The sequence below is a fragment of the Falco punctatus genome (assembly GCF_963210335.1).
Source record: "Falco punctatus genome assembly, chromosome: 3".
Classification (NCBI taxonomy): Eukaryota; Metazoa; Chordata; class Aves; order Falconiformes; family Falconidae; genus Falco; species Falco punctatus.
Window position 1 is genome coordinate 32,973,557 of NC_137582.1, and position 23,966 is coordinate 32,997,522.

Below are 23,966 nucleotides of genomic sequence, written 5' to 3' on the forward strand. Positions count from 1 at the left end.
GTATATCCTATTCTCCGGCTTCAGGACCACTGTTCAGTGCAGACCAGTTACATGGGCCTAAATGAGTCATGTCTTTCATTTCAATGAGATGACTCACATGCTTAGTTGGGTGTGTTTGCATTGCTAATATTCCACGCAAAATAGCATTTCTCAGTTGCTCATGCCAGATCAGGGAAATATCCTGGATTTACAACATAGGCCTGGAAAAAACACCTGCATGGGCAAAAATTCTTCAATATCCAATTACTATCTATGTCATCATGAGAGCATCTTTAGAAACACCTTTACTTGAAGCAGAAGTCCTCTGGCTGTTACCCTGTGCCTCTCAGGTTTTACATTGATTCACTGACAAATACCAAAATTAAATATAAAGACAGCTAAGAAAGCAGCTCAGATGACAGACAAGTTTAATGAGAATCTAAGTAACTCAGCCTGACAAGTATAAAAGCAGTTTTAATTGATGTAATGTAATCATTTAAATGCATATATAGTAAACCTGTAATTGTTACTCCTATTACTTCAAACAATTTCTGAAGCTAACCAGGCCACCAGTGCTTTTTTAAAGAACAGGTTAGACAACATCTGTTGGAAATTATTCACTAAATCAACTAATCTAACGGGGGTGGGGGTGGGGGGGGTGGGGGGGGTAAGTGCAATCTTTTGCAGCACAGATTGTTTGCCCAGCAGCTGTGTGCTCAAGAGCTTGTCTGTTTTTCTAGGTGTAGTGATTAGTCTATGAAAAGATAACTGCTTTTCCTTACAGATCTTGCCTTGCTTATATCATCAGACCATTGGAATTGCATCATCCATAGTATGGGAATATCCTATGATTCACCGACTAGTAAGTCTGAAAGGCCGATCGTTTAGTCCAGCATTTTGTCCAGCAATGGGCCAATTTGGTGCATTTTCAAGGGTGTGTGAGGTTGGTTTTTTCCCCCTTCAAACAGTAAGAGAGTGCTGGGAAGACTTGCAGGAGCCAGCTGACACTGCCTCTTAGCTCTGTAGCTGTATCCGCTCTGCGTGCAGGAGAGGATCCCAGCTCTGCCCAAGTCTTGCTGAATTCCTGCGGTCTCGCTTGGATGTTTATCCAAAAATTCTTCAGCTTGTGCTTCACGACTATGCACTGTGTCACTCAAAATTTGACTGCGTGTTGCCTGTTGCCTTTCCTTTCTGAGCTGTGGCTCCAAGGATCTGTACAATGCCAGGATTAGCTATTTTAGGGGGGGCAGGCTTCAGCCTGTACATTCCCAGGGACTGGAGAAGCATCTCTGCTCACTAACCAGTTACAATATTTTTATAGGTTGAAGTGTAATGTCAGGACTGTCACTTAGATAGACCATTATGTTTCTCATACCCTTTCATGGTCCCTTTTCAAGTACATTTTCTGTAATTATAAATACAGAACCCTGTAGCTTTTAGGAGTGGCAGTAGGAGATTTATTCCAGCTCTGAGCACAAGGTTATGCACTTTCAATGCAGAAATGTAGTGGCAGCATAAAGCGTGTAACTCTGATGGACATTTCCACTCAGGCTTTTTCATATTCTGTGAAAGCAACTGTACTGAACATAAATATACACAAGCTGAATCCACATACATGCTCATAGCATAAACCCAGAAATTAATATTCTGTTGTCTTTTTTTTTTTTTTTTTTTTTTTTTTTTTCTACAGAACTTCCAGCCATCCCCAGTTTGCTGAAATGCCTTCCTGAATGTACAGGTATGCTCACGATCCTTGTAACGCAGGGCTTTCTTGCCATTATCATTATGATGATGGATGCATTTGCATTGTAAGTAAGGAGCACACACAAAATCAAGTGCTCACATTCGCCTACAGGTAAAGGCAAGAAAGCAGATTATGCTGGAGGTATTTATCCACAGCTTTCCCCGTTGTACAGTCTCCCAGGATCGTTTTATTCTGCTGTGGTGCTCAAAGACATCTGCCATTTTCTTAGGCGGGTGTGTTGATTGCCCAGGTTGTATCATTTCTAATGGCGCATTTTGCAAGTGAACATTTTTGCAACACATTCTTCAAGATACGCTCTTCGTTATGCAGCTCAGGGTCGCTTTTTTCAAATCACCCCTTAACCTTTACAACTCCCACACGCATTCTCATTTTGTATAGGCTTGCACATTTCCCAGCAGAGGAATATAGCTTCACCGGAGCACGCTGTACGCTTAAGCATTGTGAAGAACACAAACCCCTCTCCGCCCTACGCGGCTCCTCTCATTAGTAACGCCAGAGCAACAGCGACCTACGAAGCTGTCAGGCCTCGGCGAGGCTCGTGAGGAAACACCCCTCGGAACGGAGCCCTCGCTGCGCGCTCCGGCTCTTTCTTTCTGCCTAGCATCGGCTCAAGAGTCGAGCTCAAACCACCCAAAAGCGCGTCCGGGCCCGCCGGGGTGCGAGCGGCTGCTGCCGGGGGGGCTCGTCCCGCTTGTGAGGCGGAGGACGCGGGGTGCCGGTGCCGCGGAGCCCTCCCGTGAGGCAGGACGAGCGGCCGGCACGCCGCGGGAGCCCAGGCGTAACCCCCCGCTCAGAGAGGTCCCCACCGCGCGTCCTCCGGCAGCGTTTCGGCGCAGCCCCCCGGCTCCCGCCCGTTACGGCTCCGCCGCGGGTGGGGGCTGCTGAGAACGGGGCGGGACCGCGGCGGCGTGCGGCGCCCCGAGGCGAGGGCGAGGCGGGCGAGGCGGCCCCACCGCCGCACACCCCGGCCGGCCCCACGCCCCGCGGCGGGCGGAGTGGCGCGGGGCGGGGCGGCGCGGGGCGGGGCGGGGGCGGGCCGCAGCGCTGCCGCCGAGTCCCGCAGCGGGGCCGGGCGCTGCCGCCGCCGCCGCCGGAGCCCAGCCCCCGCCCCCTGTGCTGCGAGCGGCGCCCGGGCTGCCACATCGGCACCGCCGCTCCGAGAAGGCGCTTCGCGGAGCGGATCGGGAGCCCAGCGTGCCGGGAGATGGAGCCCCGCTTCTGCTGCCGCCGCTGCCGCCCCCCGGGACTCGCGCTCCGCCAGGGCCGCCGCTGCCACCGCCGGGACGGAGAGCGCGGCGCCGCCGTCTAACGCCGCAGCCCCGGCGGCGCGGCCGAGGGGGGAGGCGGCGCGGAGACCGCCGCGTCCCCGTCGCCCGCCGGGCCCGCGCGGCGCCGAAGCGCGGCCCCCTCCTCCCCGCCCTCCCCGCAGCCGCTTCTCCGCCCCCGCCCGGCCCTCGGCTGGGCTCCGCCGCCGGCAGCCGGGCCATGGCGGGGCGATGAGGGAGCGGCCGCCGCTGCCCGCAGGCTGCGTGGGGAGGCGGGGAGCGACGGGGCTGGGCGGCTCGGCGGCGCTAGAGCCGGCCGGCGGGCCGGGGGGATGTGGGGCGCGGGGGCCGCGGCGTTGCAGCTCCTCTCCCGGGCCGTGAAGCAGGCGGCGGCGCAGGGGGCCCGGCAGGACCTGGGCCGCTGGCTGTCCCGAGCCGCCGGGACGGCGGCGGGAGGCGGCGGCGGGGACGCCGTCGGCTTCGTCCCGGCGGAGGCGGCGGGGTCCGGCGGGCTGCTGCTGGGGCCCTACGCGGAGCAGGGCGGGCTGCCGCCGGCCGAGCTGCTGCTCTGCCAGCTGCCCGAGGCGGGCGGCGGCGGGCCCGGGCTGGCCGAGGCCCGGGGCTGGCGCTGCTCCTGCTGCCTGCTGGGCACCTGCTGGTGCAAGAGCTGCCTCAGCGTGTGCGTCCTGGCGGCCCTCTGCTTCGCCTCGCTCGCCCTGGTGCGCCAGTACCTGCGGGACCTGCTGCTCTGGGCCGAGAGCCTGGACAGCCTGGCCGGCGTGCTGCTCTTCACCGTGGGCTTCATCGTCGTGTCCTTCCCCTGCGGCTGGGGCTACATCCTGCTCAACGTGGCAGCCGGCTATCTCTACGGCTTTGTGCTGGGCATGGGGCTGATGGTGCTCGGCGTCCTCGTCGGCACCTTTGTCGCCCACGTGGCCTGCAAGCGGCTGTTGGCCCGCTGGGCGCGGGCCCGGATCCAGGGCAGCGACACGCTCAGCGCCGTCGTCCGCGTCGTGGAGGGCGGCAGCGGCCTCAAGGTGGTGGCCCTGGCGCGGCTGACGCCGATCCCCTTCGGGCTGCAGAACGCCGTCTTCGCGGTGAGTCCCGGCCCGGGCCCTGCAGCGAGGGAGAAGCTCTGGCTGGAAGGATGGCTCGCAGTGTAGTGGCCGCTGTCGCTGGTGGAGGTTGCCTCCTTTCCCAGGAGGAAACCTGGGTTTCTTTTAACAACAACAGAAGCACCCCCCACCCACCCACCCCCCCCCCCGCCTGCTTGCGCTAGTCCGTGCTTGCAGGGGGATGGCGGGCAGGTTTTCGAGGCGCCTTGCTTGGTGACATTGCCTTACGAGTTGCTCTCGGGCTTTCAAGACTGTGTGCCAGTGTTAGAACGAAGCACCAGGGTGCTGTGTAGCAAAGTCTGCGGAGAACTCGACTGTTTTAAAGTGCCTGGTTTTTTAAAGTGATCTGAGTGGGAGGAAAAGTTGTATTTGTAAGCAGTCTTGCCAGATCTCCCTATAAACAGTCATATTGGAAAGAAAGAAGTGGACAGATTAAGATTCTTACTCTGGTTGGTTGGTGTTTGTAGCATACGTCTGGCAAATCCATACAGCATGTTAAGTCCGTGCACGTGAGAGAGGACGCGTATCTTGGGCAGAGCAGTGAGATGCAGTGGCAGAGCTGAAAAAGGGACTGTGCAGCAGAATGGAACTGAAAGCAAGTTTAAATTTGAGTTTGGAAAGGGATTAGTCTTGCTTTTCTTCCTACTTCTGGATGCAGATTGGTATGTTCTTTAGTTATTTCAAAATTTATAATCCTGCTGTCCCCTTTGATCATCTTAAAAGAGAAAGTAGAGAAGAACATGGAGGGTGTGCTTTTGAGTACCATCATGCTGATGATGACAATTTCAGACCCTCATCTCTTCCTGAGTGCTTTGTCTGAAGGATCTGGTTTTGGCTGTGTGTTATGCCTCAGTTGTGTCTGCTAACTTGGTGATACTAAAGCAAACCAGATCCTGAAATATTTTAAATGTTTTACAGTAACTTACATTCTTTACTGTAAAAGACTCTCCAAAAAAGTGTTTTGGTCTGCCACTTTCTTATAGCACACTTTCCTTCTCCTGTCTGCAGTCCTGATCGTGTACCCTTCTGAAGCACTTGCTTAATTTTGACAGGTCTGTCTGGTTGAAATCAGTAGGTTACTGAAAACCAAATCTGACATTTCAGAAAAAAATTAATCCACACCATCTTTAGAGGCTAACACCAGCATCAAATACTTAAAATTCCTATGTATAAGACTGGGTGTGCTGGGACATTTGTCTCGAGCTGCAATCTCTGTCTGTAAAAGCTGTAACAGCTTATGTTTTCTTTATAAGCAAGTATTTTGGTATGAATGAGAAGAACCTCAGCTGTTCCATTTATTTACTTTTACATTTATTTAGTTACTGCTGGACTGAGGAAGCTTAAACCCGTGCAGCTGGGATCAGAGTTCCCCCCCAGAGCCCAGGGTCCCAGTGTAGCAGATGAAGCTGTAGTGTGACGTTCCTGAAGTGGGGAGAGCTGTTGTGCTTTGGTTGTTCACTGTTTCTGGGTGTCACCTGAAGTATTCAGCAGATGTTGTAGTATTGGATCTGAAGAACTGACCAGACAATTACAGAGTTAAAATGATTTCTGTTGGAAACATGATTCAGCAGACCAGTGCAGTATTAAAATGATGCTGTAAAGCAGTGGTTTATATTCTCTTAAGTACTGCAAGATAAATCTTTTCCTTTCCAAGTGGAAGGTTTCAGTGTTAAAAGATAGGAAATGAGATGAAAGCAGGTTCTTGATTATGCCAAGTAGCTTGGATGTTGCCTGCTAAAATTAGTTTGGGTTGCATTTATTACTCCAGATTTACTACTTTGCAGTGTAGTCAAATAAAGCATGGCATGTTACATTTTTAACAGAGAACATTTAATATGAACTACAAGATTACTGAAAAATAAAAACGTTGCATGCAAATCAGGGAAGTCAAGGCAGTTTCTCGCTGTGAGTCAAGTTTAAGCTACATATAGAATACAAAATGCTACCCACACAGACTGAGCTGTCATTTCTTTGAGATCTGACCTATTTGAAAACTTAATGTTTTACTGAAGTTTGAAATGCAAGGGGGTTTGGGGTGCCCTAACCATTTATCCATTCCCTGAGCTAGCAACTTCAGTAATGAATTTGAAAAGGATTGTTCTTAATAGTAGAGGAAAGAACAGTAAACTTGAGGAAACCTACGCGTCTTTAATTTTCCAGCAGTCTGGTCTAGGTGTGTCTTCTGTGTGCATATTTATAAGTAAACTGGAGACACTGAGAATACATAAATGAGAAGGAAGGGAGGAAGTGACACATGAGGTCTGGGGCAAGGCATAACCTTGATGTGGGAGGGGTCATCTGCAGGGTTGGGATTAATGGGTTTCGACAAGCACTTGTTCAGTGGTGTATACCATCTGCTCAGGGTTTTGGGGAGGCTGAATTACAGGAGGAGTGTAGAGAAGGAAGAGCTTCCTAACATTTGATTAGTGATGGGATCACATTATTTGAAATGCACAAGAAGAAAATTAGCACAAATTTCTTAGTTTCTCACCAGCCAGATGTGAACATGCTTCTTAGAGTCATTCTGCTGCTCTGGGAAGGCACTGATATTAGGAGCAGTGGGGTAGTGCATTTACTTGCTTTTCTGGAAGACCTAGAAAACAGTCAACTGAAAGCATGTTTGTATTTCTCTTTGGGTGTGTTTTGCCTAATTGTCACTCCTTGTGATGCCAGTGTGGCCGTGGCTCTGGGGAGGGGTGATAGCTCTTACTGAAGTGTTTGCCCACGCACAGCGCTCTCGGCAGCTCCGAGTGTTTTGGAGGCAGGCCTGTAAGGACGCCTGGTATGCAGGTTATTACCGCCTTCCCACCAGTGAGTCCCTGGAGTGAGATTTGTGCAAACACATTATTTGTAGTCCTAGGTGTAGGTTAGATCAGAATTCATATTTCTTTTTTTTTTTTTTTTTTTTTTTCCTTCCCTCTTTGAGAGGAATATCACATGGAAGAAATTGACTAAAAAATATATCTGAGTGTCTAAGAGTGCTCCTCTGGTTCCCAAAATGCACACAGTGAAATTAGAGTTGAAGAAATGGTACCTGCTTTGCAGGAACATGCAGGCTGCTTACTCTGCTTGTTGGAAAGTTGATAGCGATTTTTTTAGTTTGTTTTGGTTTTATTTGCTACATGGGTTTTTTGAGGACAACAAAAGCATCAGAATTGTCCTTTGCTCTTGTTGCTAAGCCTATCTGATCCAAAACATGGGGATTCATAAGCTGAGGGGAGTGGAATCTGCTGCAATCCCCAAAGGCATGTGAGTTCTCAACAAAGTCCTGACACAAGCGTTTATTCTTTGGCAATACTGAACCAAAGGTGTCAGCTTCAAAGAATACACAAAAGTTCTACCAGACAAAGTCTGTTCAAGGCTTGGTGAGAGAGTTTCTGCCTAATGCTCTTGTCACCAGAGCAATTAGGTAGTTCTTAACTTCATTTAAATACATAGGTATGGCCCGTAACACAACTGCATCCATGCTTGCTTTGGGACTTCTGTTAATTTTTGCTGTCTCGAGCTTTCACTAGGAACAAGTCTTAGTAGCCTCTGGCAGCTTGGCCATGCAGACCCCAGTCTGGCAGGTTTATAGAACAAGTAAAGTTCATAGAAGGCAAAATATGGAAAGCTGTAAGTTTTATTAAAAATTCCTCAGGTTTCTTAGGTGGGAACGCAATCTGCTTCCTGTGCCTTCTGGGTGAAGGGATACCACTGCAGGCCTAAACCAGGAGTTAAAAGGGCACCTGCAAAATTTCCTCTGCCTCTCCTTGGGCTTCCCACTAAAATGAAAGCTCAGTTGCAGTCCAGCATATCCATTGGCAGCCTCCGCTTTGTTTGGAAACAGTCCTTCTCATGACTCAGGAGGTCCAGTTGCTTCAGGACAGATCCAGATGTGCAGATGTGTTGCTCTGCAACCACAATGTCCTTAATATATATACAGAAATGAGAGGTGCCTGGGAGTGTTAAAACAATCTTTGGGAAATTTCCCAGCTCCTTTAGATTTAATAACAGTGTCCTACTTAGCAGATCTTCCCTCAGCATTAGTATTTCAGGGACTTTTAATAGCAGCTCCTTCATTCCCTTGGCAATATGGGAAGTTTCGGTTGTGCATTCTTATTACATGGCCCAGATTACTAATGCTTTTTTTTTTTTTTTTTTAAAAAAAAAAGTCTTTTTGAAGCATCGGTCAAATGTGAAGTTCTGACATAATTATGTATTGTTTTTTCATCATAAATCTAAATCAATCTTGTATAGAGAGGGATATGTATTATTTGTGATGCTACTATATATTTCAGTCTGTGGGAAGTATAATTTGCAGTGTGAAGTTTGGAATTGGCTTACTGGGTCTTGTTCCAGTGAATTAATCGTTATGCTTCATTGCATTCTCTTCCTCCATTGCCCTTCCCAAAAACTTTCCACTGATACTACTTAGAGCTCCAAGAATTCAGCACTGTGACTTTGGTAGTAACCAAAGTTTAAGAATAGCATGATGAAATTAGTAATTTCTTGCTCTTCTCTTGTCTTTGACACTGTGCAAAACTGTCAAGGTCAATAATTTCCACGTAGACTTCCAGTGTTAGGGGCCGTTCTTAGTTAGAACTTGTTTCATTACAATGTGATCAACTGAATTTTCCAGACAATTCCTTAGACTGCTTGTTTCAAAATTGCCCTTTTCATACTAATTGTTAACCTATGGTTTTCTCCTGTTTTCATTTTGCTTGCATAAATACCTTTTGACCTCTTGGCTTTTGCATTTAGTATTTCCCAATGGCTGCTGATACTAATTTAGCTAGTACTGTGTACTTTGTTCCCAGATAAACTGTCCACATATTGACTCAACAGAAATTTCACACCAGAGAGGAAAACACCTTGAAGTATTATTAGTGGTTTTTCCAGAGAAACTAACGCAAGCTATAGCCACATGTGCTGTTTTGTTCACTAATTAAAGTGTGATGCTGAAATACCTTTGGTAGGAAATCTTAATGATACCCATGTATATCATTATATAGATAGATATTGCCCATAGAGATCACTGATAGATATATGTATCTTAACCAGCTATATAACTTCCCTTGTAGAGGCAAATTGTATCTACTATTCTGTTTAACTAGATTGTATTTAGTACAGTGACATTTTGAACAGTTGCCTTTTATTAGTTGCCATACATGTAAAATGCAAAGCAAATAGATTTTTGCTTTAGATCTTCACATTTGATAAAGTAATTTCTTCCCACAAGCAAATTCTCATAAATTGTAGGGCTCCATTCACCATGAAGAAATAAACATTTTCAATGAACAGTATAATTGCATCTTTAGTTAATGACTTTTACACAGAGATGTTCCATAATGTAAGATTGAATGAAATAAAACCTAGTAACTTTAAAAAGGCCAGATGAAAACTAGACACATACTGTTTTGTTGTATTATCTTAAGATTCATGCACAGTGGAAAGTTTTGGTGAAGGAACGTAAGAAATTCCTTCATTATTTTGCACAGATGGTTGTGGGAGTGGCAGTCTGGTTGTTTGTGCATGTAGATTGTGTTGAAGCTATGCTTGATTTCTTACGTTGTCTTTTACTCAGATTACAGATCTGTCATTACCCAACTACCTGATGGCTTCCTCAGTTGGGCTGCTTCCTACTCAGCTCCTGAACTCATACTTGGGCACTACCTTGCGTACCATGGAGGATGTGATTGCAGAACAAAGTGTTAGTGGCTATTTTATATTCAGTTTACAGGTAAGTTAAAATAATTGCTTTCACAGACCTTGGTGACAGTAACATCAGTCTATTTATGACTGCTTGGGTAAGCAATTACTCTTGGCGGTCATCTTCTTGTGGTTGAATTTATTTCTGTAGCCCCCCAATATCTTGCTCATCTTCTGTATCAGCCGGATTCAAGACAGAATTTTTCTTCTGGAGGCAGTAGACAAGTTTCCTTCCTGTCTCTTCAAGTCATTGAGTCTTTGCTTTGGAAACTGCATGCCCATAGAAATGGGTGGGAGACAGATTCAGTATTGCTGGTTTGTCTTTTAGGTTGTACAGCCTGAAGTGTAAAAGGGGTGGGCTGCAGGAGGTTTGGGGGAATGCATGTCTTGGGGGTTAAGAGCTGCTTTCTGTTGGTGTGACAGCTCCTAGTCTGAGGCAGCCAACCTCTTACAGACTGAGTCAAGCAGGTATGGCATGTGGGATTCAAAGGCAGCAGGTTTATAAAGTGTTTAATTTATAACTGTTACTGGTATTTTCAGTAGATTGTGAAACAGAAACAGCAGCTCAGCTTTACACAGTCTTATTGACTCCCAGATACCCAGAGAAATGGGTTTTGAGGGTGCTGTTTTCTTTTGATTTTGTTTTCTTCTGTTAGAAAAGTTTAGTTCTCTCGTACTGTGCTTGACACAAAGCAGAACTTACTCAGTGCTCTCTTTTTTTTCCTTTCTGCCACAGTTCTGTCGAGTTTTCTTCTCTTGCCCTCTGTGGTAAATCTCCTGCTGATTTTTAGACTTGTCAGACCACCCCTATGCAAAAGCCTGTGTGCCACCAGCTGTGAAATAGTTTGTTCAGGGTGCATAGACCCAGCACCTGTGCAATGTTCAGTGTTAGCACTGAACACTCCAGATTTTGCATAGATATTGAGGATGAAAAGTGCTGTAAAAATACAATTTTGCTAATGCCTAAATCTGAATATCCTAGTTTTGCAAGTAAGTAAATTTCTGAGGAGTATCTAGTACCCGTACATGAGCTTAGCTGATGAAGTGATTTGTCAGTAAATCTTGGGGGTAAGCCTTAAGTCTGAGACTATTACGAGCATAGAGGTCATGAGTATTTCAGAAGCAGATGATATATTAAAATTTCCTGACAGTGTCAGTACTTCAGGCTGTGTTTGACCGGCAGTTACCATGGTTTGCAGACTTTCAGTTGGTACTGCAGTCATTTATCTTCCTCAGTTTTTACAATCATAAAGTTGATGTTTAACAATGTTAAGATATAAGACTAAGTCTAGGACCAGTTTAAGCCATTCCCCCCTGCTCCTAAAACTAGTGTGCTCTTAAATGGACCATATAATTTATAGGCTTCATAGAACAGGGTTATGAGTATTAAAAATGCTTTTGTAAATAACCTGGTAGGTCAAAGAGAAAAGAAACGGTTAAGTGATCAGCTTTCATTTTAATTGTGAACTGTTATTTCCAGGATAGTATTTAGTGGTCTTTTCCCTTTTTTTTTTTTAATGACATTGACTCTCCTTTGAAGATTATATAGGTTGTAACATAACTGTTGCTCAGATGAGCACTAGCTAGAGAGGGTTGAATATTTGAATAGGAATGCTCACCTCCTTGAGCAGTCCTTGGGACCTGACTGAATAAGTGAAGGGGAGACTGTTAGTGGAGGAATTATTTAAGTTCTCCCACTTTCTCTCAGGTATATGCCTGGTGCTTTGCTTGACTGGGCTTTGATGTGACTTTAATTTAGTGAATAGCTATAAAAATCCTTCACATTTCATTGTTGTCTGTGTGTATATATTTTTTTAATTTATTTATTCATGTAGTGTACCAGGCTACTGCTAGTAATATTTCTCAAACCAGTCAAATTTAAATATGTGGGCAAGCTTTTAGAATAGGATTTTTCCTGTATATTCAGAACTTTGTGTCCATAGTCTCTTTTTGACTCTTACATTGGCCAGCTTTTGAAATGTATAACTTGAATTAGTGAGGAACATCTTTTCCACCACAGGGATAGTCAAGCAATGGAGCGTGTTGCCCAGAGAGGTGGTGAAATCTCTATCCTTGGAAATTTTCAAGACCTGACTGACAAAAGTCCTGAGCAACCTGGTGTGATCTTGCAGCCAGCCCTGTCGTGAGCAGCAGGTTGGGCTAGACTGCTAGGATGCCTTCCAGCCGCAATTATCCTGTGACAATACTTGTCAATCATCTTACTCGGTGATATTCTAATATTTTTTATGTCATGCTGACAGGTGTTTTAAGTGATAGTCCTTAATGTTAAAGAAAACATAGCCCTACCAATTAATAATGAAGTTCAGATTTTGGACTCAAAACTTTAGGTTCTGTTGTAAACAGTATAACCTTTCTGTTTTTTTGAAAGGAAGTCACAGATTCCAGCTAGTTTCATAAAACATTCTTAGAAAAGGTAGAGGAATTTACTTCTTTTGAAAGGACTCTCGCTATAAGACAGCTTGATTTTTATTTGAAGATTAATTTTTTTTTTTTAAGGAGGATCTCAGTTGAAAACTTAACTGGTGTTTTATTGAAAGCAAAGGCCATCTCTGGGGAGTGCGGTGCATGCCAATGTCATTGAATGAGTAATTTCAAAACAAAAATGGTTGTTTAATTGTGATAACTTATGTGGTGAAAGTTTAAAAATTCTTAGCAATAAAATTCAGAGCAAAAACCTGAACTAAACCCCTAGTTATGGACAATATTTCTTCCTTAAACAAATGAAAGAACTCCCCACCACCAACATCCTATCCCTTCCCTGAGCCATCCTCCAGAAACCAAGTTCTTCCCATACAGACTACTATAAGTAGCTCAGAAGCTCTGATTAGTTTTGATATCCAAGAAGCAGCGTGCGCTCTCTCTTCCACACCCCGGGGGAACAAACAAGAAGTCTTATTTCCTTTGGTCTGCAGCATCCTGTCTCTGCTGTTTTGCTAGTTGCAGATGCCCAGTACAATTTCAACCTATTATTCCCTTGGTTTGCGGCCAACAACCCTTTTGATTTACAGAAGTGCACCATGTTGTTTCTTTGTGGATACATTTTTGCCAAGAGAGAAGTTGAAGGGATTACTTTCTAACAAATAGTGGATATCAATGGAAGAAAGAATCTTTTCTAAGTACTAGGTAATGTCTGTGTTCTGATATGCTATTTATGTTTGTAGCATATGTAGGATTAGAGCCACTCATTGGTTAAGTTCATCTCCCTTCTGATGTCTTGCCCATGAAGCATTGAGTCATCAGATGCCTCCATGAATCTTTGCACCGATGACTTTTGTTTTATTCAGAACAGTTGCTTTGTATTCATGCTTACAGTTTATATAGCCTACAGCACTCTTTTGTTTTATTTGCAGATTGTCATAAGCATAGGACTCATGTTTTATGTTGTTCACCGAGCTCAAGTGGAACTGAATGCAGCTATTGTAGCGTGTGAAATAGAAATGAAGACATCGCTTGTTAAAGACAGTCAACCAAGCATCAGTGGTTCAACAACATACTGTAACAAAAGGACAGTAGCATTCTCTGGAGGAGGTGTCAATATTGTGTGATATCAAGTATTAATAAAGTAAGGTGTTGGGAACCTAAGCTATTGCCTAGAAATATCTATGGACAATTAAACAAGTTTTAAAAAAAAATAATTACAAGTGGTTACAGGTTGTACTGTGGCACAAACCAACCGACCAGCTCTTCAATTGCACACGGGGTGACTTCTAGCAAGAAAAGAGAGATGGCGAAGTAACTTAAGATGTAAATGCAAATTTGGTTGCACCTTTGGTCATTTATATGCCTGTCAGGCCTGTAGTCTGCACTTTAGGTTTTTTCCTTTGCTCCTATAAACTGAGAAATGCTTCTATAAACTGAGAAGAGTAGCACAGAGGGAAATATTTTTCTCCTTAGCATTATTTATAAGGCTGAATAATTATATGCAGTAGAATTTTATTACTGATAAAGATGAATGAGAAGGTATGCAATTCAATGTATGTTATTCGTGAATGTGCTGTTGCTTTAGAATTGCTTCCAGAACTTGGAGTGTATTATTTAGCTAGTGATGGAACCATTTGGCTTCATTTTTTGATTTTTTTTTAAAAAAAGAGCCCTATATAAAATTTTGGTTGAATGTATTTTTGTAAGTCATTAAAAATGTTGCAGAGCCATGTGTATGTATTCACACAAGCTTAAATCCTACATTGTGGGACTGAAGTGCTCTTAAATAACATTTTAAGTTACACTGTGTAATATGCAAAGTAAAAGGAAAAATACAGAAGTTATAATAGATTGCAGTGACTATTTGAAGGAGACTTCATGACCTAACTGTTGCATTGGTTTTGCCACCTTGGTGATTGTAACAAAGGGCTGTTCAACGTTAGTCCTATTTATAGTATTTTTACTTGTTAAAAGGATGGAGTTTTTAAACTCATGTGAGTGCATGTAATAAGGCTTCCAGAACAGGGAGCTAAATATCTCCTTTAAACAGAATGATGGGATACTGACAGTGCTAATTTTACATGAAGGTGGCCTTTATTTTGTAAGTGAATCCCCCCTCCCTTTAAAAAGCTTTAAAAAATTCACTTTGGTTGGCATGTTTTTCTCTAAATTTTTACATTTTTTACAAGACGCAATCTATTATAAAGTTTGTGAGAGTGAAGAAATGAAAACTAGATGTTTTCCTTGGAAAATTAAATAATCCAGTAATGGAGGAGGACAGTAATGTCTGAGACTCAGGAATTCTGACTCCATTTTAGCAAGATAACACTGTATTGGATAATTCTCCTTTTACGTGTGCTGTGGACTGTTTTTCACTGCGTTTGAATAGACTGGATAACCTGAAAGTATCGTGTGTGTGTGTGCAAAAAGGAAAACAATAATGCCTGAACATGATGTCCTGTATGTGTGAGTTTTGTGTAGATATACATACCATTGTTCAACTGCTCGAATATGCGCAAGTCATCTGATACAAAAATAATGTAATGCATTGCTTGTTTTATAGTTATTTTCTGTAAGTTTTTAAGGATGCTTTCAGTCTTCAAGATTTTGTGTTATTTTCTAACAATATGACTGTGCCTCCTTTTTGTAAGGCTGCAGGGCCCAAGCATTTTTGTCTTGTTGAGAATAGCAGGTCTTCAAGGTCATTGGGAAGCAGAGATTTGATAGCCTCTAACAGTCTTACTGGGAGGATTTACGCTACTCGCATAACTTGACATCTGCGCATTCCTTGGTAGTGGAAGTTCAGTTTTTTCCCTTTAAATACATATCCTTTGCAGACTGCTGTTCTTGGGTCTTGTGACCTAAGGAACTGAACTAGTTAAATGAAACAACAAAGTTCAAATTGTCTCCTTTTTGTTGTTTTGGGTTTGGGGTGGGTTTATTTTTGTTTGGTTGGTTGGTTTGTTTTTGAAAAGGCAATCTGTATATACCTGGAAGTGTTCATTTACACATACCTGCCTCTGACAGCTCCTGTGTGAAAACAAGAGAGCCAGATAACTTTCTGATGGCGTTATTTGTCATCATAGTATAATTGAGCCCTTTCTTAACTAAAGGTTTCTTATTTTTTTTTGTTCCTTGGAAAGAACAGTCCTTCAATAAATGAACTGATCTGAACTTTGCTCCATCTTGCCAAATGAACAATAGTGTTTTGAAGGGTACCTCTTTCTTTGCATTTTTAAACTAACTTAAGGTTGTGTTGATTATTCGAGAACATTTCCCAAATATGTATTTTGAAGTGCTTTTATTTCCATAACATTTTGTAACCAGAGTAACTTCACTATGTGAACACTTTTGTAGTATGGAATTAGTTCTTAAGATTTTTGCATTTTGCTTGATACTTGTAATATTTGTGTACAAGTTAATGGGAAATGTGCATCAAAAGGAACTTTTCTGTACCATGCCAATCATAATTTTATACAATAAATTCACTTAAATTTCTTTAAAGGATTATGTATTAAATGTTTTAAGTTGCTGTGAGGTAGTTGGAAAGAAGGTGCAGTAGAGCTTTGTCTTTATGTGTGCGTACCAAGATAGTTGTCTATGTTGAAGGAGTAATAAGTTAGGATTTAAGGATGACTTCCATGGGTTGGGGATTTACTGACAAAGGAAAACCACTTGGTTTATATTTTTTTAAATAAATACATGCTTAATTCTTTTAAATACTTTGAAGGTGAGGTATTTATAGCTGCCTTTTTGATAGAAGAATGAGCAGAAGTGTGCCTATAAGAAATGTGCTACTCAAGTGAAAAAGAATGATTTTTTTTGAATGTAAAGTAGTAAAAGTGATGTGATTTTTTTTTGGTTTTTTTAATACTTTCCCTACCTAGTGCAATTAAAAAAGAAAAGGCTATGAATCTAGTTTAAATAATAGGTGACAAGTCACTTCAATGAATGCTTTCTGAGTTGCCATGAAATGTACATAAATTGCAGGTCATGCAGAAGAAGGAATCTCTCTCAGCTACATAACACCAGTTTTCCTTCCTCCTTGTGGTAAGTGCAACTGTGTAATAAATTTGTCAAAATTTAGCTTTCTACTAAGCACCTGTGAGGAAAACCCCTTTGTGTCCAAGAGCTTTATATACTATTTTCATATTGATTTTTGCACGGTAACTCCAGAAAACATTGCCAAGGTTAAGTTTGAAGAATGGAAGAACTGTTTTCTTGCATGGTGTGTGGCTGGTGTCACGTTTGTGTTAATTTTCAGTTTCCCACCCAAAGCTGCTATGATTTGGATTTTGACTGACCAAGATTTCTGGAGTCATCAGTGGCCTTGCAAATAATCTAGGATACAATAGTTAAGATGAAATACTATAAATGTATTTCCATTGACTATGGGGTCATTTTTAACGACAGAAGCAAATAGCTCAAGTAGCTCTGTGACAGGCTTCCACTATGATTAATTCATACCAGTCCCATGTACATAAGAAGACAATGGTTTGAGCATGAGGGAATATGAAAAGGGAGTGCAGAGGGGGAGCTGATGCAAATTCTGCCTCTGCTGGGGAAAGGAGCTTGGTCCTGTCCTCTCCAGTCCTGCAGAATTAGCAATGTGCCTGGCAGCACAGGGGTGATGGGTCTACTGCATCCTTTCTTCATGGACGTTAGCATTTGTCTTGCAGCATCCTGTTGTATTGATTTTTAATTTATTAGTGATATGTAGCAAGACCTAATTGAGTGGGCACTTGCAGTCCTGTGCCTTTCCTCCTTCAATACATTATTGTGATTTATTACTAAACTTAAATCTACATTTTAATAAAGACTTGTGTTTGTTAATGTAGTTAAGTCCTCCTTGCTAGCCAAGTGACTAATGTGTAGTTGATTGGATTCAGAGTCTCAATTCATTTGGAAAATTATTTGGGCAAGAGTTACTGTTTTGAGTGTCTAATTATTTAGGACTTTAGATACATGGCAAAAGAAATTAGCAGAATAGATTTATTGTACAAAGTTTTCTGGTTTTGTTTGGGTTTTTTCTTTTTGTTGTTGTTGTTGTTGTTTTGCTTTAGAAAAAAGATTGTTAGCAACATAGCAGAGAGAGGATGTGTTCTGTCCTGATCCTGAGACTTGAATACTGGGTGCCATCCTTTTTGGGAGATTAGAATGTTGCCAAGATGTAGCACGTGTAAGCTTGGGTGCATCAAGGTAATTAGGTGCCCATTTTGGTGAAAAGGATGTAAAACCTGTATCTTCAGGCCAGCATGGAAAGTTTTTTTGTCATATAATCTACAGAGCTGCACAGTTTGGCATTGGTGACTGCAGTGCATTGCTTCCCATTGGAATCTAGAGAGCTACAAGATTTCAAGCTGCAGGGGAGGAAATGATAGCCAGCATAGCAAACAGTTTGGGTAGGTTAAACTAACAATGTTGCCAGAACTCTGAATACATGAGAGTGCCTTGTTTTCATAATTGCCAGGTACTTTCACAGCTTCTGCTTCCTTCCACAGGAGGGTAGCTGGGTGGCATCACCTAGAGGTAGGTCAGCGTTTTGTCTTCTGGAGAATTTTAGCATGCTTTGACTTTCAGACTTCTTTACTTTTAAAATAGTATTTTGCCAAATTTTGCTGTAATTCCTCTAAATAGAAAATTTTAGTTTGTTCCAGTAACAGAGCAAGATCAGCTGGGGTGCAAACATGTATGGACCAAGTGATGTTCATGTATGTGCACCTGGCCTAAGAAGGAGCTTCTGTAGGGCAATGTGCATGAGCTCAGTTTGCTGAATGCGAGGTGTTTCCCTCTCTTCCACTGAGCTATAACTGTTTCCCTTACAGGCTGTGGGTGGGAGGAAGGAAGGAAGGAAAGGCCTGTGGTGATGGACTATTTTAATAGCAAATTTTCACTCTCTGCCTTAGAAACTTGGTTGCTTAAGATCACAAATATTCTTCGTTTAATGTGAGAAGCAGTAGGTGGTGAGGGAATAGACTAATGAATTCTCTGACTGTGATATTTGTGAGGGAGTAATAAATTGCTTCAGTATGAAGTGAAACACCCAGATTATAGAGGGGTGTTTTTTTTGCTGGATTTTTGGGCGTAGGGAAGGGTGAGGGTGGTACTACTGGAAGCAAATGGCACTGAAATGGCAGCAATATGAAGTTACTGCTGATTATTTTGAACCGTGAGTTATTATGACTGTTTCAGATGTCTGTTACAGCTATGGGGAATAGTGTCTCAAGCAGCTAAGAGTAAGAGTTTTAAGTGAGAGCATCTCTGCTCCTGGAGGGCTGCTGAATACAAATCTCTCTTTCCAGGGCCTGCTTTTATAACCTGGGCTGGCAGTGCCCAGACCAGAAGCTGTGGATAGCTCTCATTAAAGGGGGACATTTGCTGCCTTTCTGATATTTTTTGCAGCAAAAGTATATGGCAGATGGTTTGCCTGCCTGAAAGGCTTCCTTTTTGCTCTCGCACTGCTTTGCCTAGGTCGGGTGGCAGCTGGGCGAGGAAGAGCTGTGCACTTGCCATTTGCTTTTCCACCAGGCAGGGAGGCAGATGTTTCTGAGTTGAAGCCAGAGGTTGCTCTGTGTCTTTCATTCTCAAACACTTTCTGCACAGCTTCTTTTCTCTATGCTTTGAAAAAGCTCCGCGCCCCCCCCCCCCCCCCCTCCCCCCAAACCCACACCCAAGAAACCTTTGGAACAAGTAAAATTCATGCCTTTAAATGAATATTCTGTATATTCTCCTGCAGATGTAAATAGATGTATGAGATGATTGTGTTCAGCCAGCTGTAGTAATCTCTTCCATGCTCAGTGACTCCTGCATGAAACAAAGTTCTCCAGCCATGGAGCTCACTAGGGTGCAGTACTATGACAGCCATGAAAGGATTTTCTTGCCGTTTACGCTATCGAATCACTGAGTTCCAGTCATCTTAATGCCGCAGTGAATTTTAGGGTTTCACAATTGTGGGAACAATACCAGCGTGCAGCTCCAACATCACGTGCGTTGGTATTTTACAAGCACCTTGTGTTGGCTTTGTTGCATTTTGTGGGAAGGCTGCACTGGTTGTAACGTGATGCGTGTCTTGTCCAGGTTTTGGCAAGGGTACAGGTATTTTGATTTTTGGTGCAGTGTGTTGAACTTTATTTCATTAGATACAGCAGGCCTCTTTTCCCCTTCCCCCACGTCGACCACAATGGTTTACCAGCTATATGGTTATTGCTTAATTTGCAATCGGACAATTCCGCTATGCATACATGCTGGTCCAGCATTGAACAGCTCATTTTCTGTGGCTGGCTCCTTTCAGCTGAGGATATTTGTCTTTTTTTCCAGCTACATCACTCAGTCGCATGAAAGACATTATCTGTCCTTGCATATGATGCTTCCTTAGATTAGGTTGGGTATGACCTTGTTCTTTCAAACAAATTTTGAGGTGGGAAAATGGCAGGGTCTGGAGGAAGAACCCTGAACTCCCTAGAGCCCCTGGCATTTGCACTGGGGAAAAGAGCCTTGTGGTAATGAGTTTTAGAAATGTTTCCATAAAGAAGCAGTTTGAGACTGGAATTGAAAACTTAGAGGAGGAGGGAAAAAGTTGCAATTAGTACAAGGGTATTAGTATACTTACCAGGAGGTAAAAATCCTGGCAGCTATAATTAGACAAGGTTATTCTCCTCTTTTCAGTGAGTCATTCCTTAGAGAATGGATTAAATGTATTTATTTTTTTAAAAACCCTTTTCACTTGTTAAAACCTGAGTAGAAAAATGAGAGGGAGTCACAGAAGTATGTATTAACAATGCAGAAAATGCAGACTTGTAAAGATTACTGAATATTAACCTTGAAGCAAGGCAGAAATTCGCTTTTATAGGTGGCAGGTATGTTGGTACAAATCTTCTTTTCTTCATTATATCTGCTCTGATAAACGGTAAAGGAAAGGTAACCATGTAGTGAAGCATGGATACATTTGTATCACATGGATTTTATTCTGTTGGGGAAAAAATCCTTGGGGATTCAGTTTTTTGGGGTTGCATGTGGTGCAGAAGTACTTGGTGTACATTTCCTGCACTCCATGCTGACTGTGTATGGGCCACTTCTGTGTCTCAGAATTGGCCAAATGTAAAGCTGCGATCATGTGGCGTAGGCCTGAGCAAATAATTTCTCCCTATTATCAGCACGTTTTACCAGATTGGAATTTGAATAAAGGAAATTTGGGAGATGCACCTGTATTTTCTGATAATGGATATCATTATCCTTAAAGCTATTTAGAGTGTTTCAGGTACCCTTGATGGAAGCCCTATGCAGGTGTAATGGGTGATTGCATTTGCCTAAGAGGTTTTTTTAGGAGAAAACCTATTTCACCTAATATTTAAGCATCATCATATTCAAGTTGTGGGAACTCCTGCCTCAAACAAGTGAGATCATATTGATCAGCTGAAGCTCCTGAAAAGCAGTTTGTCTCCAGGTCACAGCATTATAGAGCAACGAAGGTTGGAAGGGATGTCATCCAGCCAGCCCCTGCTCAGGATCACATTCGGTTAGATCAGGTTGCCTGAGGGCTATGTCCAGTTGAGGCTTGAATATCTTCAAGGGTGGAGAGTCTACAAGCCTGGGTGACCTGGTCCAGTGTTTGACCAACCTTGGAGTGAAAGAATTTTTCCTCATACTTGGTCAGATTTCTCATGTTGCAGTTTGTATCCATTGCCTTCTCTCCTTCACTGAGTACCTCTGAGAAGTGCCTGGTTCTCTTGCCTGCCCATTATGTAGTTAAAAGGCAGCAGGTGAATGGGAGCTGGGAGCCTGGAGCTGGGAGCCACAGCTCCCTCAGAGGCTGCTCCTGCCTTGCCCTGGCCTGCAAGGGCCCCGCTGGAAAGAGCAGAAGGTGCCGGCGTGAGGGCTGGTGCCTGGAGGGTTGGCACCACAACAGGGAAAATTGGCTGGGCAGAGAGGAGAGGTGCAAAATGTCATGTTCATACATGCAGCCCCGCAGGTCAAAGAAATGCAAAGTTCCTTGGATTTGTTGTCTCTCTGCTGTTGTAATGAAATGCACGCGCTTTGTATATTTATATTGCAAAACAGTTATTTGTGCAAGAAGGTCATGGATGAGGAGCAAGGCATCTCTAAACTCTGACTTGGCTAAGTTACAGCTGGAGAAATAAAAATATGAAATGCCAAGTGACATCTCAGACTAATTTTGTTTTTATCCTGCTGTTGAATATGCACTTTTGCATGATGAAGTAACATCTTAGACACGTCTCCAAAACTTGAACTTTTGAATTGTTGTATTTAATTGCTTACATGAAATATCTATATCATATATTATTTCATTCCAGAATTTTCTTATAAATGCCATTGAAATTACGAAACTGTTTTTTTAAAGTATCAACTTCAAGTAATATCAGGTAAAAATAACATCAGAATATCAGCTATTCAGAGCAGAGTATTTTTCTTCATAGAGGTAAATGTCTACAATAATGACAATTGATGCAAATGTCTAAACATTTGCAAATATATATTTTAAGTGCTGTGAAATCACTGTGAGTCATTTACAGGCCTATGCAGCCCCAGCAATTGCTTTATCTTTTCTATTGTTTAAGGGTAGTGGGTATTTAACAGTAGCAGGACATGGTAATGCTACCAACATGAGAAGAAAATAATTTGTCTGAACTTCTCAAAGAACAGTGAAAGTCCTGTCATGCGTAACAAGTATTGCACAGCCAGAAACCAGTTTTCCTAAAGTACCATGGTGCCTTAAAGGGTGTGTGAAGCCAAGTATCAAGGGTCTCCAAAGCTCTTCAATGCCCAGTACCACTGAACATTTCTGACATTTGCCAGTGCTTTTTGAGAGGTGATCTACATCTTTGCCTTCTGACCTGCTAGCATCTGTATCAGTCTGTGTTGCCCAGCGTTCAGTGAGGTACAAGAGGATTAGAATGGGAGCGCTCCGATACCTTCTGCAAAGCAGCAATTCTCTGGTCCTGATTCCCACCGATTTCTGAGCTTGGCAGCTCTCAAGAATCTTCACTCATGATGAATCAAGGTACTGTGACAAAGGTGTCATGCCTCTTGGAGAGGGACTGTCTCTTGCTGAGTTGCCTCAGGCATGCTTACCTCTAGTTTGGAACAAAAGAATTAAAACTTTATATACTTTTCTTAATCTTGCCAAACCCTAATCTACCTAGATGTCATCATTTAAACACAGACTGCAGAACAAGCTTAGAAGTACACTGAATGTAATGTAAATCACGAGTGAAGGCTGTGACCGTATTGAAACACTGGACAGTGAACCAGACCTCCTCCCTACTAACATCTTAAATTATCCAACCTAAATCATGTGAGGCTTGTGAGCTGGAGCTGCAATGTAGTGCAAAGCAAAAGTGCTGCTTGCTATATATGGTTTAGCTTTGCTCTAGAGATCTCTCAGCATATGTCTGAGATGATCTTGAAGAAGGTAGTGCTGACGCATTTTGCTTGTACTCTTTGTACTACATACAGGAAGAGAGAGGAGGTGCGGAACAAAGAGGTTAGGAAATCAGTTGTATCATATATATATATGTGATTGAAGATTAAGTAGGCTCACAATCTTGTGATCTCAGGCATGCAGGCATTTTGGACCTCAAAATACATTTCTTCTTGATCTGACCAAAGAAACAGCAGCAGTGCAATTTTACAATTTTAATCTGTAAAACAATTTTGCACAAGGGTTTTTGTGGGATGCTGTGTCCATGTGCTTACAAGTCAAAAATCCTCTTCTCAAATTCCTGTCCTTGCAAAATCAGCCTGAAAGTCTGGCCCCAGGGAGTGCTTCTGTGAAACTAGCTCTGAGATGCTGCACTTGTGTCTTTGCTGGGAGGAACATCAGGAAGACATACTGCCAAATCAGCCTTGCGATTGCCTTCAGTAGCATCCTAGCTTTATGCCTCAACACATTTGTCTTTCTAAGGATGTTTCTGATTCACGGTAGGTGAAGGGAAGCACTCATTGTTGAAGGCAATGCCATTAGTTGCCAAAGACTGGCTTTGATGTCGGCTTGGGATAAAGTTTATTTTATTCAGATATAACTCCTTTCAGTAGTCTGCAGCATGCACGATCAGTCTTCAGCTGCTACTTGGAAAGGCTGAAATTTTGCAATAAGAAAGCAGTAGCAATAAGAAAGATTTATTATCTTGTATCAATAGTCTTACAATATTAACTTCACATGGATTCCAAGAACTCTGTGTTATGTTTAGATTTGTGTTGTCTGATGTATACTTAACAGTTTGTGGATTTAATAACATATCAAAATATAGATGGAGCCCACTCTGGAACTAGCTGGATTATCTCATTGTAAGAGACTAGAACAGGAGCAAATGAAAAGCGTAAATAGTTGTATCTTGTAATTTAAGTAAAATTTAATTTTATGTAAATGTAATATTATTTTATGTTCATATATACATGTATTAAATCTCTAGCTCCTACTAGAAAATGCTTGGGTGAAAAAAGCAGTATGCTGAATATCCAAAGGTGGAGGGATGAGAGAGAACACCCCCACTGTATCTGACATCCTCCCCTTGTTCTGGGTAATCAAAAAAACACCTCATTTTCCAAGTGTCTTCATGTGTTCAAGGGGTTTAGATGTTACAAATCTAATAGGATGCGGGAAAATTGATTAAAAAATTCTCTTTACATTCATCTTTAGAGATGGCAAATAAATTCAACAAATATTTAGTCAATATTAGTAGAAAATTTTAG

General features: G+C 42.7%; 2 protein-coding genes across 5 annotated transcripts in view; one reads left to right on the forward strand and one right to left on the reverse strand.

Moving 5' to 3' along the window:
• NECAB1 (N-terminal EF-hand calcium binding protein 1) overlaps positions 1-2,666 on the reverse strand; it is a 104,346-nt gene extending 101,680 nt beyond the window's left edge. For all 4 annotated transcript variants that reach the window (XM_080381838.1, XM_080381837.1, XM_080381839.1 and 1 more), the window contains exon 1: positions 1-2,666. This exon is cut by the window's left edge. The gene's annotated coding sequence lies outside the window, so the exon portion shown is untranslated.
• A 96-nt stretch (positions 2,667-2,762) lies between these two features.
• On the forward strand, positions 2,763-15,755 carry TMEM64 (transmembrane protein 64). The gene is made up of 3 exons (XM_080381842.1): positions 2,763-4,106; positions 9,691-9,846; positions 13,187-15,755. Exons 1-3 carry the CDS (start codon positions 3,342-3,344, stop codon positions 13,379-13,381), a joined length of 1,116 nt encoding a protein of 371 aa, XP_080237968.1. The 5' UTR covers positions 2,763-3,341; the 3' UTR covers positions 13,382-15,755.
• Positions 15,756-23,966: the final 8,211 nt, after the last annotated feature.